This window comes from Rhinolophus sinicus, linkage group LG12 (genome assembly GCF_036562045.2).
Source record: "Rhinolophus sinicus isolate RSC01 linkage group LG12, ASM3656204v1, whole genome shotgun sequence".
NCBI lineage: Eukaryota > Metazoa > Chordata > Mammalia > Chiroptera > Rhinolophidae > Rhinolophus > Rhinolophus sinicus.
In genome coordinates, this window is record NC_133761.1 from 50553388 (window position 1) to 50567816 (window position 14429).

General features: G+C 40.8%; 1 protein-coding gene across 7 annotated transcripts in view; it reads right to left on the reverse strand.

Annotated features, from left to right (window-relative positions):
- The window catches only part of PLD5 (phospholipase D family member 5), a 233198-nt gene that overhangs the window by 46341 nt on the left and 172428 nt on the right, over positions 1-14429 (reverse strand). For all 7 annotated transcript variants that reach the window (XM_019746839.2, XM_019746842.2, XM_019746840.2 and 4 more), the window contains one exon: positions 5121-5248. In XM_019746839.2, coding sequence (XP_019602398.2) covers positions 5121-5248 — 128 coding nt within the window. The remainder of the gene's footprint in view (positions 1-5120; positions 5249-14429) is intronic.

A 14429-nucleotide genomic window follows, 5' to 3' on the forward strand; every position in this document is an offset into this window, starting at 1 on the left:
TCAGAAATATAATGCTCTTAGGACTACAAGCCCCATGGCGTGGCCACTTTTGAAGTATCGTATTGAATTTTGGGCATCGTATTTTAGGAGGGACTTTAACCAAATGGATTATATCTAGAAAGTGGCCAGGATAGAGATCTCGAGACATGTCACATAAGGAACCATTATAGATATTTCAGATTACCATGCCATTAAGAATACGTGTTGGAGGGCTATGAGGGAGAATTTTGGAAACAACTGGAAATGACCTACTGACTAATCTCATTTTAGGAAAGGCAAACAGAAGAGAGCAATGGTGCGCTTATTTCTTCACTTAATTGCACAGATAATAACTGGCTTTGTGAGAATGTCTCCCACGGGAGATTGGGAAAGAGGATTTCCTACTTATGCCTCTTTTGAACAACATTATCTGCCAAATAGTTACTTTAAAAATTGTAGAAAGTAAGCAGGACTTTGTTATTGAAAATACAATCTCCTAATACATTTCTTTTGTAAGAAACAGGGACTTCCTTCCTTCCTTCCGTTACTTTAGCTTGTATATGCAAACAAAACTGCCCTTTCGAAGCAGACCAGATAATCTTCTAACTCAATATTGGGAGAATCAAGTCTTTCTTTTCCTTGTTTTCATGTTGCAAAAGAAACATTAATTATTTTCTGTTGTATTTGCAGTTGAACTGCCTTTTGCCTTGCTTTGTTTCCATTTTCGTCCTGGTATCTAGTTACCTGCATTACCAAGGCACCACATCCCTAGACATGGTGCTAAGACATGTCTTCCGAACCTCATCAATTCTGAGAAAAATGTCAGCTCAGTGCTAGCAGCTATAAAAACAGAGACCTCCTCCTGCCCACTGGCATGCCCATTGGGTCTTCAAGACTGTACCCCAGTTCTTTGTTCTTTTCATTGAAAGAAAGGGGGACAAGAAGACGGAATCAAAGGCTCTTTAAGTCTTGGCACGCTTTGTCCTTGCGAACGTCAGGCTATGATTTCAACTAGGGAGTCTGATCTTGGTGAGGCAGAGGGAGGGGCAGCTCTCCTCAATATTCCAAATGGCTATTGTCAGAAATAGCAGCTATGATGAAGTCAGCAGCTTTAAGGTCAGCCAAGAACTATTACTACTCATGTGCTCAAGCTAGTAGATAAAAAGCATTAATATCAGCCAATCTCTTTGCTGGTTCTCCAGCTGCCCATTGCACATCGCAGCTGCCCCTTCCTCCTGACACTACGGTCCTTCTCTCAGTGGCCCAACTCCAGATGCTAGAAATCATGCCCACTGTTCCCTCTGGCTGTGCCATCCACCTGGGTTGCCACATGGTCCCACCACCAGCACAGGGTGCCGGCGGTCACTGGAAGAAACTCCTTTTACTGCTCCTGAGCCTGTGCACCCCAAGAGCTGGCCTGTTTTAATGTATACCCTTTAGGTCTTTTATACAATAAAGGTGGACTAAGACCAAAATACACATTAACCGAGTTTAAGTGGCATTCCTCTTTGTTCTAATTATTGTAAAAAATATTATTTATTTAAAAATCTCCCATCTCCAGAGGTGCCAGATTCTTGTGGTCAACGAACCTACTGAATCCTGCCTTCAACTCCAGGCCAGTCCTTCACTTAAGGGGGTATGTTCAAAAAATATGTAAAAGCAACTTTTTCTTAAAATATGATTTTCAGGTTTTCTTTCCCAGCTTCTCCTATTTCAGAATCACGCCTCCAGAGTCCTGAGGTTTGAAGACTGCTGTGCCCTTTTCTTTCTCCTTCACACACTAGCTAGTCTTTTGTTTGCTTTGTTAGTGCTTTTTTGTTCCCTCCATGATGTTTTTGGGAGCCCCTAAGGGTTACAAATCCAGACCCCTCTGTGGGAAAGCCTGTGGGGGTGTTTGCTTTCCTCCCACAGGACTCCCTGTGGCCATGGATTCTAGGAGCACACAGCCCACCTCTGGAAGAGAGGAATACAGAAGCACAAACAAATTGACTTCCTAGCCTTTGCAATTCAACCCAGAGATTAAGCTGAGTTCTCAGAACTCAAGTACCTGAGCAACAGTAGGTGCCATTCTGTGATCATAATATCATCATGGGTTTGCAATCAGATGTGAGTGAGTGAAGGGTTTTTCTGATGAATAGTGTTAGCTTTTCTTCAAGGAAAGAGTGTTAGAGAGGAAATCTATAGCTTAGCATTACAGCAAGATCATGAAAGAAAATGATTTTTGATAAATGTAATTCATTGTTTAAAATTAATAGCAGTGGCATAAGAGTGAAGGCTTTGGAGCTAGAGTGCCTGGGTATGAATTCTAGCTTTGCCATATCCTGGAAGGTGACCTTGGGTAAGTTACTTATGTGTGTCTCAGCTTCCACCTTTGTAAAATAAAGTGATGACAGTAACATTTATAAGAAAGGGTTATTGTACAAATTAAATGAGTTCATACTCTTTAAATGCTTAGAAGAATGCCTAGTATAGAGAAACCCCTCAATACACTGAAGCTGTTATTATTATTAGTTGTATTATTTCTCCTACTTATCCTAGATTTAAGGCGATAACTAATAAAGCGATAATCTGCTCTCACTGGAAAACTTCACAAAATATAAAGCTGATGATTTAGGTTAAATTTGACACTTGGAAAATGTATTATAATTCGTGTAATTGTTAGCTTCACACACAACTTTGCTTAAATTAAAACCTGTTCTAATGCATGGGTCCTGCTGTGCCATGGTTTATGTCATACTGAGGTCGACCAAGAAAAATCCCCCAGTCAAGCACAGTTGAAAGGGAAACTAATTTAAGATAGATGATTAAGTGTAATAACATGATCCCAAATATGGAAAACTATGGAGAAAGGGTGGACAAGGTAGGAGACAGCATTTGTGCGTAAGTGTGGAGAGGAGGGGAAGGGTGGGTGTCGCTGAAAGAGAAGTCTCAATACAGATGCAGGGGGGCTAATGGGATGTTAAATGTTCATGCAGAAAAGTTTTGAACCCTGCCCACATCCCAGCTATGTCTCCTCTCCACCCCCATTAAAGAACATAGTCTCTTCCAGGAGGAAAAGACAATAGAGAATAGAAATGAGATTTATTTTAGTTTTGAAGAGTTCGGTTTAGCAGTGGAAAGATGAGAAAATGGCGACTTTGGGCTGATTCATACCTGAGTCCCAAATTGCCAGGAATAAACTGAAAGATGCAGACTCCACCAACTTCACCATCAATCTAAAGACTATGAGAACCTTCTCCAAATGCCTAATTACTACACAGGTTAGAGAGTGTTTTACTATTTTAACAGGAGAGAAGGGCAACAATAGAATCGGTTCTGCTTCCATTTTTCCAATATTATCTTCACTTGGAAGATGGAGATAATATCCACCCTTAGGCGGTTATGACAAATGAAGTCTATATAAAGCTACACAGAAAGATGCAGCTTTCCGCAAAAGAAGTCCATGTGGAAAGTCCCATGTGGCCTGACATCACTGAGGGCTTCACCGTTTCCCACAAACATATACATTTTATTCAAGCCTGCAGCCTTTCTGCAACCCACCCCAGGTTGCTCTCCTCCAAGGACAGTCTCCAGGGACAGCTGGCAAGAAGGACCCTTCACCCTCTCTCTCTTTATGGGGATATTCAGAGTGCTTAGCGCTTCAGGGGTTTTGATGAGAAAAAAATTCCGAGATGTTCCAAATTAAATTACAGCAGCCGGAGAGTGAAAGAGACAGAACAGTCAGTTTGGACCAGTTAACAAAAGACTGCTCACATTCCTGTATGTCTGTTGGAACTTTGGATTAATTTCCAGGTGGCTATTTCTGAGATTATTCTAAAGACAGGACAGCAGGTGTCATAAAACCCCAGGAGCCTTTGCTTCTTAATGAACTGGCCAGACTTGCCCACAACCCACCCAGGGGAGCAAACACTTCTTCCATGGACACTGCACCTGTGCCAGAACTGCCCTGCGTCCCCTAATTCCACACCCCCTCCTTTGTCTACCTCTAATGTAAATTCTTCCAGAACTGCTTACATCCTTCTCCGCCCAACTCGATGTATAAAAAAATTTGACAAGTGTAGGACGGCGCGTGTGTCTTTTCACCTAGCGCTGCTGCCGGTGGTTCAGAGCCCGTATGTCCCAGGACCTGGTCTTTCTTGCTAGCAATGGCCTAATAAATCCTTTCCTTTAAAAAAGACTTTCAGCCATGGCAGTTAAAGTTTGTTGTTTAACAGTTTCCTCTCCATGCATTTTTGATGGGTCATGAAATAAGTTTATTTCTTAACCTCGGATTCCACTTACCCCATACTTAAGAAATATCATGATAATCCACTTAGGTTTTTAAAAGTATAACTTTGCTTGCATCTTCACGCTGAAGGGGAGAAATCTGACAAATTCCCTCTGTTGATCTCCCCCTCTCATAATGCAATTCAGGGGCTGAGAACAAACCAGCCATGGGACCAGGTCAGAGAACATGTTTCTAGTCAGACCTGGAGGCCCCAGCTCCATGCCATGCCATCGTGGAGAGGCTGCAATTCTCCAGTTGCTACTGAGAATGACGTTAAACGAATAAGATGGCATTGACTAGTCCTTAGGAAAAAAGCTTGACAAGCTCTGAAACAGAGAGCTGACTTCTGGAGCTTACCCCCTCCATCCTCTGACTCATGGACAACTCTGGTCTTTTCTATAATATGAAGGGAAACGAGGTACCACGTAGGAATGCAGAAGGAAGGACAGAACATAGGATGGCTTTGGTGCTTCAGGGGAATAATCGGAAATAACTCGCCCCTTATCCTTACTCTGCTGCCTTTGCCATATTTCAAGTGGAGAAATTGTCACATTTCACAATGATGATGCATTTCAAAAGGAAATAGTGTCCAAACGATTCTACAGGTCATGTATGAACATTTAAAAGATCAGCCTACTTTCCTACAAAACAAACAACAAAAAAACCAAAGACAAAGGAGTGATCCTCCAGCAGAGAAACCAATACTTGAATGCCTGTGCCTTGTCTAAGGAAAGGAGTAAAAGGAAATAAAGGAAATAAGCTTGCTCTAAAATGTGGAGAAAAATATCGTGAAACCTCAACAATTCAAACCTCATGCAGAAGGAACGCACAGAACGTCAGAGCCTGTCAATCAGTAATATCGTATGGAGAGTACCTGTCCCAGGGACCGCCAGTCCAAACCGGCGCTGCCGATGTATACGTGCTGCTTGTCCACAATCCAGAAGGAGGACTGCAGCCGGCCCTTGTTGTAGGCGGTCATGTTCATATAGGTCACCTCGGCTCCTAGGAGTTCAAAAAGAGCCCGTCAGCCGGTGTGTCAAGGCCCTCAGCTCGCAATCAGTCATCTACCAACAGCAGTATTTATGGTTTGCATTGATCACAATTTAAGGAAGCCAAATATTTACGTTAGTTTGGTGCACAGAAGGCCCTGGAGGAGTTCCTTGGTTCTTGAAAAGAAGACAGACAAAGAGAAAAAAGGAGCTTTTTCCTACAGAGATGCAGAGGAGGCTCTGCATAGTGATAAGAGATGGCTTCTCAACTTAGATCTGAGTCAAATCCAGATGGTGAGACACATGTACCGTCCTTTCTCTTCCACTTCTTCTGGAATAGTTTTCACACAATTTTTGAATCAACAAAAGATCAGCTATGTTTATATTACAGCTCTCCTCAACGAGAACTTGGCCACCTTCTACACATTATTTTCATCTTTTAACCTTTCACTTGTCTTTACTTCTTTGTTTTTCTTTTCGTTACTTAATTTTGATTTGGTCTCTTCCTGCCTTTTCTTTATCCAATAGCTCTTAATGTAAGCAATAGTGATTCAAGCCTTATAACAGAACTTTGAATGGTTAACTAGGTCACCCAGACTATTGTTAAAATAAACAAACAAACAAATAAAACAACCTGCATTTAAGATCTGAATTTAACCACCTGTTCTAAGTATGACGTGCCATATCCATTATCAAGCTCTTATGTATTGCCATCTCAGGACTATGCACTTACAACTTCTCAGAAGGAGCATATAGTACACTGAATGCAAAGCCATTTAAATAAATTTCTGCTAAACGTCCATTTCTTTAAAACTCAAGACCTACATGCATATATTTAATGAACTACGCTATTCTGTCTTAAATATTCAATATCAATAAAAAGGATATATTCTGGTGGCCCACTTTATTGTCAGGATCTTCATTCCCAGAGGAAGACATAATATCGTAAGCAGAAGGATACATTCCAAGACATCACAAAGGAGGGGGAGTGATTTACACTATAGACTTAACCTGTGATCCTTGAGAAAATGTAAACTATGCAGCAGGGTTCTTGTGGGAGGATGAAAAGAGAGGCTGAGGTTGGGAGAAGATCTGAGGAGAAGTGAGCATCCAGGTAGGCTTTCCTATGTGGGCGAAGCCAGTTATTTATCCTAGAAGGGAGGGGGGATGTTCCTCGACCTCCAGCCATCCTAGATAGTAACACCGAGGAATAGCTACAGGCCTCAAAGGAGGCACAGCTGGGTAGAGCCGAATCTCAATGTCCTAAGTAGGTAGTTACCATGGCAATTATGGAGAGACCCAAATCTGCATGGAGGGAGTGTTGTGCCTCAGAGATACAGCTGCAAGTGCTTCTGTGGGGTGCAGCATTTGTCTTTGAAGACTGGACTAGTTTCCTATAGCTGCCTCAACAAGTACTACAAGCTGGGTCGCTTAAAGCAACAGAAACTTATTCTGGCAGTTCTGGGCAAGGTGTCGGCAGGGTCCTGTAATGCTCCCTCTGAAACCTGCAGAGGTGACACTGTCCTTGCCTCCTAGCTTCTGGTGGTGGCCATCAACCTTTGTCATTCCTTGGCTTGCGGTGGCATCACTCCAATCTCCAACTCTGTGGACACATGACGTCTTCTCCCTGTGTGCCTCTCTTTTGTCCTCTTCTTATGAGGGACACTAGTCACTAGTCATGTTGGGTTAAGGGCCCACCTCACTATAATATGACTCCATCTTAAGTACTGTTTGCAGCAATCCTATTCCCAGACACGGTCACATTCTGAGGTACTGGGGTTAGGTCTTCAGCTAGTCTTTGGGGGATACAATCCAACCCCTAACAAAGATCACTTCTTTAGGTATATAAATGCTGAACAACTATGGTTATACCCCGGAAACTAATATAATATTGTATGTTAGCTATATTTTTAATAAAAATCTTTAAAAAATAGTTTTGCCTGTAAACAGTCTGTCATGTGACGCTGGCAGCAGTCTCATGTATTTCCTGTTTACCGCATCTCTTATTGCATCATTTCTCATGTATTTGATTTAATCTCACGTTCTTTTGTATAGGAACATGCTGGACAGGCTCGTAGCCTGGGAACAATAGGCCACACCATACAGCCTGGGTGTGTAGTAGGCTGTACCATCTAGGTTTGGGTTAGTCCACTCTATGATGTTTTCACAACAACGAAATCACCTAATGACGCATTTCTCAGAAGGTAAGAGGCCCATGACTGCTCATTTTGATCAGAAATAGATTTGCAAATAATATCAGCTATTTGTTGAACAGTAGTTATCATAGCAGGATACTTATTCCAATATAAAGTTGCTAAGAATTCTTTATCATTTCCATTTTGAAGCTCCAGAAATGTGTTGTTCTGCCTAGATTAATATGAAACTCATGTTCTCCAAATAGAATACTAGAGATTTTGAAGATTAGCATTGGGTGTCCACATACACTTATACATAAGGAGGATAGCTGTGGCAGAAATGAGCAACTTACAAGACATCTGGTTGAGGAAATTAATGTTTAATTCCAATGTAGATAAAAAGTGTTTAATTCTACCTATGCTCAGATTTGTATAACCCAGATGTAGCTCCTATATATGTAGCAGTTCTCTTTCTTTCGGTCTCTCTCAGGAGAGAAACACAATCTTCACAGGGTATTTTTGTTAGTTGATGTCACACATAGTTTAGATGTTCACTGTTTCTTCCTGGCCAACAGCCTGCGGACTGGGACAATCTAGGTATCATGACTCTATTTAGTCTCTTTTTGTCCACAGCTGATGAACTAAATGAAGACACCTGACCTACGCTGAACCAATAAAATTTGTCCTTTTGGGACTTCGCTATTGAGTCACAAAGTAAGTTAATTAAAAGAAGCTGTGCTGAACAGTCATCTATAAACGAAGTTTGCCACGACTGTCCAAGTCCCCACAGATGAAGGATAGGAGAAGGCAAGTTAGAGAGACAGAGAAAGACAGCGAGAGAGAGAGAGAGGGAGAGAGAGAGAGAGACAGAGACAGAGACAGAGACAGAGACAGAGAGAGAAAGAGATTCAGAATCAGGTATATAAGGAGAAGAGATAAAAGGAAAATTTCCTCCAAAGAGAGTAAAGTAACAAGTGAGGCAGTGGTGGGACAGAGTCTATGGCTGTCCTGTCCCCTCAGATCAATGTCACTTCGTACCTTCAGTTCCCCTAAATCTTTAGAATGAATTACTTGTTATTTAAGCTGGTTTTGGAGGGGTTCTGTTTCTTTAATGGTATTAATCAGATAATATTGTACTTCATTTTGTGGATACATAATTCTAGATGTCCCACAACCTTTATGTATTTTTAAAAAATATTTCATTAAAAATATTCAGTTCTAGCCTCTAAACTCATGCAGCTTTTATCAAAGACCCAGTTGCACAAATTGCATAATTAAACGTTTCAAATTTTGAACATTTAAAATAAACATCCTGTCAAACACTCATCATAATGACACCAAAGTAAATATGCTAGTACCTTGTGGTTAAAAAGTGGAAAATAAAGTTCCATATTCCCTGAGCATCATCATGATGAAAATAAACAAATTCTACCTCCAAGTTTATTTCCAGAAAGTGGCCTGAGGAAAGCATAGTATCAACAGCTTTAATAAATGTCATGAGTTAACATTTATGGATTCAAGAGAATATATGGAAGTTGTAAGTACATTAGGAAGCACCATATACAAATGGACACCTGTGAACCTTCCACCCTTGCCAAAATCTAAAACCACACTGTCATGCAGGGTGTCATGTGGGGTCTCTGGTCCCGCTCCCCACATAAGAATGCAAGACATGGTGAGGCCAAAAAGGAACACCCACGGAGCCATAGGTAGGGGAGTCATATCACTATATTCTCGCTGGCGGCTGGGTTGGAGACACAGGAAGCAGGAGCCACACTATCCGCAACCTGCCGTCCACTTCTCCCTGCCAAACAACCTCACTTGCTAGCTGCAATCCCCCCTTGCTAGCTCAGCCACCATCTTCTTGCTGGCCCCCATTTTCTGCTAGCGTAGCCACGGCAGTTATATTAGTGGCCAATGGCTCACTGGTTACAGCTGACGGCCAACTAGCCACAGCTGATGGCCATCCAATCACAATTGATGGCCAGTTACTACCCGAGCGAGCACCTTTCCACGTGAGGGCAAGAGCCTGGGAACTGCATTTCTGGCTCTGTCCCCACACATACCAATCTGACTAGAGTAGTGCTTTCCAATCAGTGGCAATATTATCTCCTGCCCCTGGGGGACATGGAGTAATATTTGGAGACATTTTTGGTTGTGACAACTGGAGGGAGGAGTCCTATTAGCATCCAGTGGGCAGAGTTCAGTGATACTGCTAACACACAGGGCAGCCCCCACGCTAAAAACTTATCCCGCCCCACAGCTGACAGTGCTAAGGGTGAGAAGTCCTGCCGTAACGTTATGTGTGTGTTCATGTGTGATCCCAGATCCCTACCACTTTCCTCTCATGCAACCACCACACTGAATTTAGTGTTTACCATTGTCTCATTTTTTAATATTTCATCACTTGTATGTATCCTTAATAGCATTACAAAAATGTTTATCACCAGCTTGAAAACACATTACTAACGAACCTCAAGTGTCTATCAAAGGAAAATGCATCAGCAGTGGTAATTATAGATTTCTGGAAAGGCTTTCAGATCTTTCCTGAAAGCAACGTTTGCAGCCAGAATGTCCCTTCTCAATCAAGTACTCTTTCTTCTGAATATATTAATTAGAGTGAGCAATGAAGAAGGGCACAGTTAGCCATTCTTGGGAGCTGTCATAAAACCAGTACAGCTGAATCAATTTAATTAACAACATTTTAGAATCCATTGGTTTAAAGGTTAAAGGGAATGTCAAAGGGTAAAAATCATTCAGTTGGTGATATTCAGAAAGAAAATTTATTTAACCTTTTATTTATTTATTTTAAGTGAGTTTTTCCAGGACCCATCAGCACCAAGTCAAGTAGCTGTTTCAATCTAGTTGTGGAGGGCGCAGCTCACAGTGGCCCATGCGGGGATTGAATCGGCAAACTTTTGTTATGAGCACTGTGCTCTAACCAACTGAGCTAAGTGGCTGCCCATGAATAACTTTTTTTATTAGTTTCAGGTGTACAAAGAAACAGGCATTCTTGAGGGTGTTCAAGAAGATATTTTAGAGAATAATCTAAAACAAGAAAACGTTCTTAGAAATTATAAAGATCCAAAATACAAATTCAATGAAGATAATCTAGGATTGGCAGTGCTGAAAACTGAAATGGTGATCTAGAAGTTCAAATGCACTAACTTACAACCAGAGTGAACATAAAGAAATTGAGATGATTGTTGAAAAGTTGATGCATGAAGAATATATTTGGGGAGCTAATCCCTCAATCAAATTCTCAAAAGGAGCAAAAAGGATCTTTCCAAAAGCAGAAAAAAAAAGATAAATATAAGCAATAAAGGGTATGAAATTAGAGGGTTGGATAACGATATTAAAAATCCAATTATGTAGAGAGAACCAAAATCAGAGGGGAAGAAATTATAAAATAAATTATAAAGCAAGATTTGCAAGAAGTGAAGGACGTAAGTTTCTAAATTAAAAAACCTTACCAATTCCTGGGCAAGAAATTTAAAAAGACCCATACACATATCATGTTTTCAGAGCATTGCTGTGGGGACAGAGCCCCAAAGTGCAGTTTCCAGGCTCTCGGCCTCACGCAGAAAGGTGCTGGCTCAGGTAGTAAATGGCCATCAACTGTGATTGGATGGCCATCAGCTGTGGCTACTTGGCTGTCAGCTGTAACCAGTGAGCCATTGGCCACTAATATAACTGCTGTGGCTACGCTCGCAGAAAAATGGGGGCTAGAAAGAAGATGGTGGCTGAGCCTGCAAGTGGCGCAGTGAGGGTTGCAAACAGTGCGGCTTCTGCTTCCTGTGTCTCTAATCCAGCCGCCAGCAAGAATATAGTGGTATGACTCCCCTATCTATGGCTCTGTGGGTGTTCCTTTTTGGCCTCACCATGTCCTGCGTTCTTATGTGGGGAGCAGGAGCAGAGACCCTGCCGGATGCCCTGCATGACAAATGGTGCAGCGAGCATGGACCCCCGCACAACAATTGCAGATAAACAAGATTCTAAAAGTTTTCAGAGAGGCAACAAACATATAAAGATTGTTTGTGTAACATACAAAGATTACTAGTAAATCTGAATTATACCAGATATTTTAACAGTAACAATGAAAACTAGGAAACAGTCTCAGGGGAAATAAGTTTTATATCTAACACAGAGTGAGGATAAAATAAACACCTTTTCAGATACGAAAAGTCTTAAGTCCAGCCTCTGTCAGAAAGTTACTGAAGAATGTGCTCCACCATAATGGGGTGGGGGGAAGGAAAAAGCATAGAAGACTCTAAAGACAGAAGCCAGCATGATGGTGAGGGCAAGTCCCCCTCCAGGCAACCGACCAAGAGCTTGTGGGACAGTACTCATCTCATGCAGGGTGTCAGGCGGGGTCTCTGCTCCCGCTCCCCACATAAGAACGCAGGACATGGTGAGGCCAAAAAGGAACACCCACGGAGCCATAGATAGGGGAGTCATACCACTATATTCTCGCTGGCAGCTGGGTTGGAGACACAGGAAGCAGGAGCCACACTATCTGCAACCTGCTGTCCACTTCTCTCTGCCAACCAACCTCACTTGCTAGGGGCAATCCGCCCTGCTAACTGCAATCCACGCTTGCCAGCTCAGCCACTATCTTCTTGCTAGCCCCCCATTTTCTGTTAGCGTAGCCACGGCAGTTGTATTAGTGGCCAATGGCTCACTGGTTACAGCTGACGGCCAACTAGCCACAGATGATGGCCATCCAATCACAGTTGATGGCCATTTACTACCTAAGCCAGCACCTTTCCACGTGAGGCTGAGAGCTTGGAAACTGCACTTCTGGCTCTGTCCCCACACCTCAGACTGGAACATGAAGGAGGCGGTCCAGGAAAGACCGCTAAGGAAAAGCAAATAAGATGGATACAGATGTGTCAGACCATGTTAAGGTTATATGTTGTAGTGTTTTGAAATTATTTAATAGGCGATGCATACAATCATCAACTAAAAGGAAAATAAAAAGGTTGTACAAAAAGAAACGTGATTGTTGTACATAGATGAGTTGTTAATAATAGTGTAAACAGTAAAATAATAATTTAACCAAACAAAGAGGATAGACCTATAGTGGGAGGACCAGGGAAAGGAAGCATATGCTTGTAGTGGGTGGGGGGTGGCAGAGAGGGGAAGGAACAGTAGGAAAGCGATAATGTTTCATAATGCCACAGTAAGTCAACAGGCAATATTTGAAACAAAAACTAAAGAAATAGCAATATAAATAGGTTCCATCAAAAAAGGTAATACCAGAAGAAACAGCTAAAAGTAAGAAAAATTGCCACCTTTGTGAATTATGAATTAGAAGTAGGTTGACATAGGTCAGGCAGCTCCTTTTGTTAATACAAGCATCGTGGTAGTTTTTGATATTTGATTTTTATGTATTACTTTATCCATATATAAATTAAAAACATACATAAATGAAAATACCTCAATACAACATGGGCTTTTTTACCAAAATGCCAAACAAGTTCCATTTTAATGGTGAAATTATAGAGATATTTCCATTATAATTAGGAATAGATAGTAATTATTCACTATTATTTAATGATTAAAAAATTATATTAAAAATGAGAAAACCATAAATAATGGAACAGAAAATTCTCTCTGCTGGTGATTTGAACATTATACCTAAAAAACCCAACAGAGTATAGCAAAAACATTCTTGAGTTTAAAAAGATAAGGTGGTCTAGATAAAAGTTAAAACAACCTTTTCTCTGAAATATCAATAATTGGCTAGAAATTGGAATTTTAAAAATCCATTTACACAATCAAAAAGGTATAAACACATACAAAGTTATAAAAACCTTACTGAAGAACTTACAAATCTAGACAAATCGGAAAATATTCTAAGGAGTGGGTGTGTATGTATGTATATGAAACTATTTGGAAGTCTTCTCACCCTGATGTTAAAGGTACTTATTTCTGAAGTGAAAATTTGGATACTTTTATTTTTATGTTTGTACTTCCCTGATTTTCTGAATTTTAAAAAGTGAACATGTTATTTTTATAGTCATAAAAAAAGAAACCATATAAATAGCTCTTAAAAAAAAAAAAAAAAAGCAAGATGTAGCATTTTCTCTCTAGTGCCAAATAAATGCCATCAGTGTTTCATACCTGCTTTTATCACACTTTGACGGGGAAAAATATGAATCTAGAACATAAAATATAGTATATTGCCACTATGGTATTTTCCCCTGCTTGAGTGTATGTAATTGATAGGAAAAAATCATTAGATCTTAATATCTTCAAGGGCTTGTTCAAGTTAGTTCAAGAGAAGATAAGCCCTCAGCTCATTACGAAAAGAGAAAACAAGATAACACTAATCAACATGATTACAAACAATGCTTCCGCATATTTGTATAGTACTTTATTTTTTATTGCAACGAGTGACAAAGGTTACAGAGAATTCAGTCTCTTGGAGGTTGGGAAAAGAGGTACAAAGGCTGGAGCCTCCAGGAAAGGGAATGAGCTGCCTGAATGCACACAGCTAAGAAGTAAGCTGAGACTCTAGGTTTTTCCTTCAAATTCAGGGCTCTCCCTGCCCTGCTGCTCAGAACTGCACAACAATCTGAATTATTCTGACAATCCATGGGGGTGCCACTCTTGCAAATGGTGATAATTTATACAAGTATGTGAAAGGAGACTGACTTCGAATGAGGCCTCTATTCAAAATTCTTCCTAAACAAAAGCATAGGAAAAAGAAGAAAATGAAATGAAAAAAGAAACATGGGAGTTCCTTGAGGGGTAGGGTTTCATTCATTTCTTTAATTCCAGCAAGTAGCACAGTTTCAGGCATGTTTTAGGGGTTTGTAAGCATACAATAACCAATTGAATGAGTGAAGGTGTTGGCAAGCACCTATCACTTTAAAGCCTCGTGTCCCTGTCTATCTCTCTTTCTCCAAATAACTAACCAAAGGGAATCGATGGAAGGAATTTCCAGGGCAAATTCTGAACAAACACATTAGGGCATAAAGGACCCAGCCATGTGAAGAAAATAAGCTAGAAGAAAAATACTCTTTATATGTGGGAGATACGGTTATATGAAAC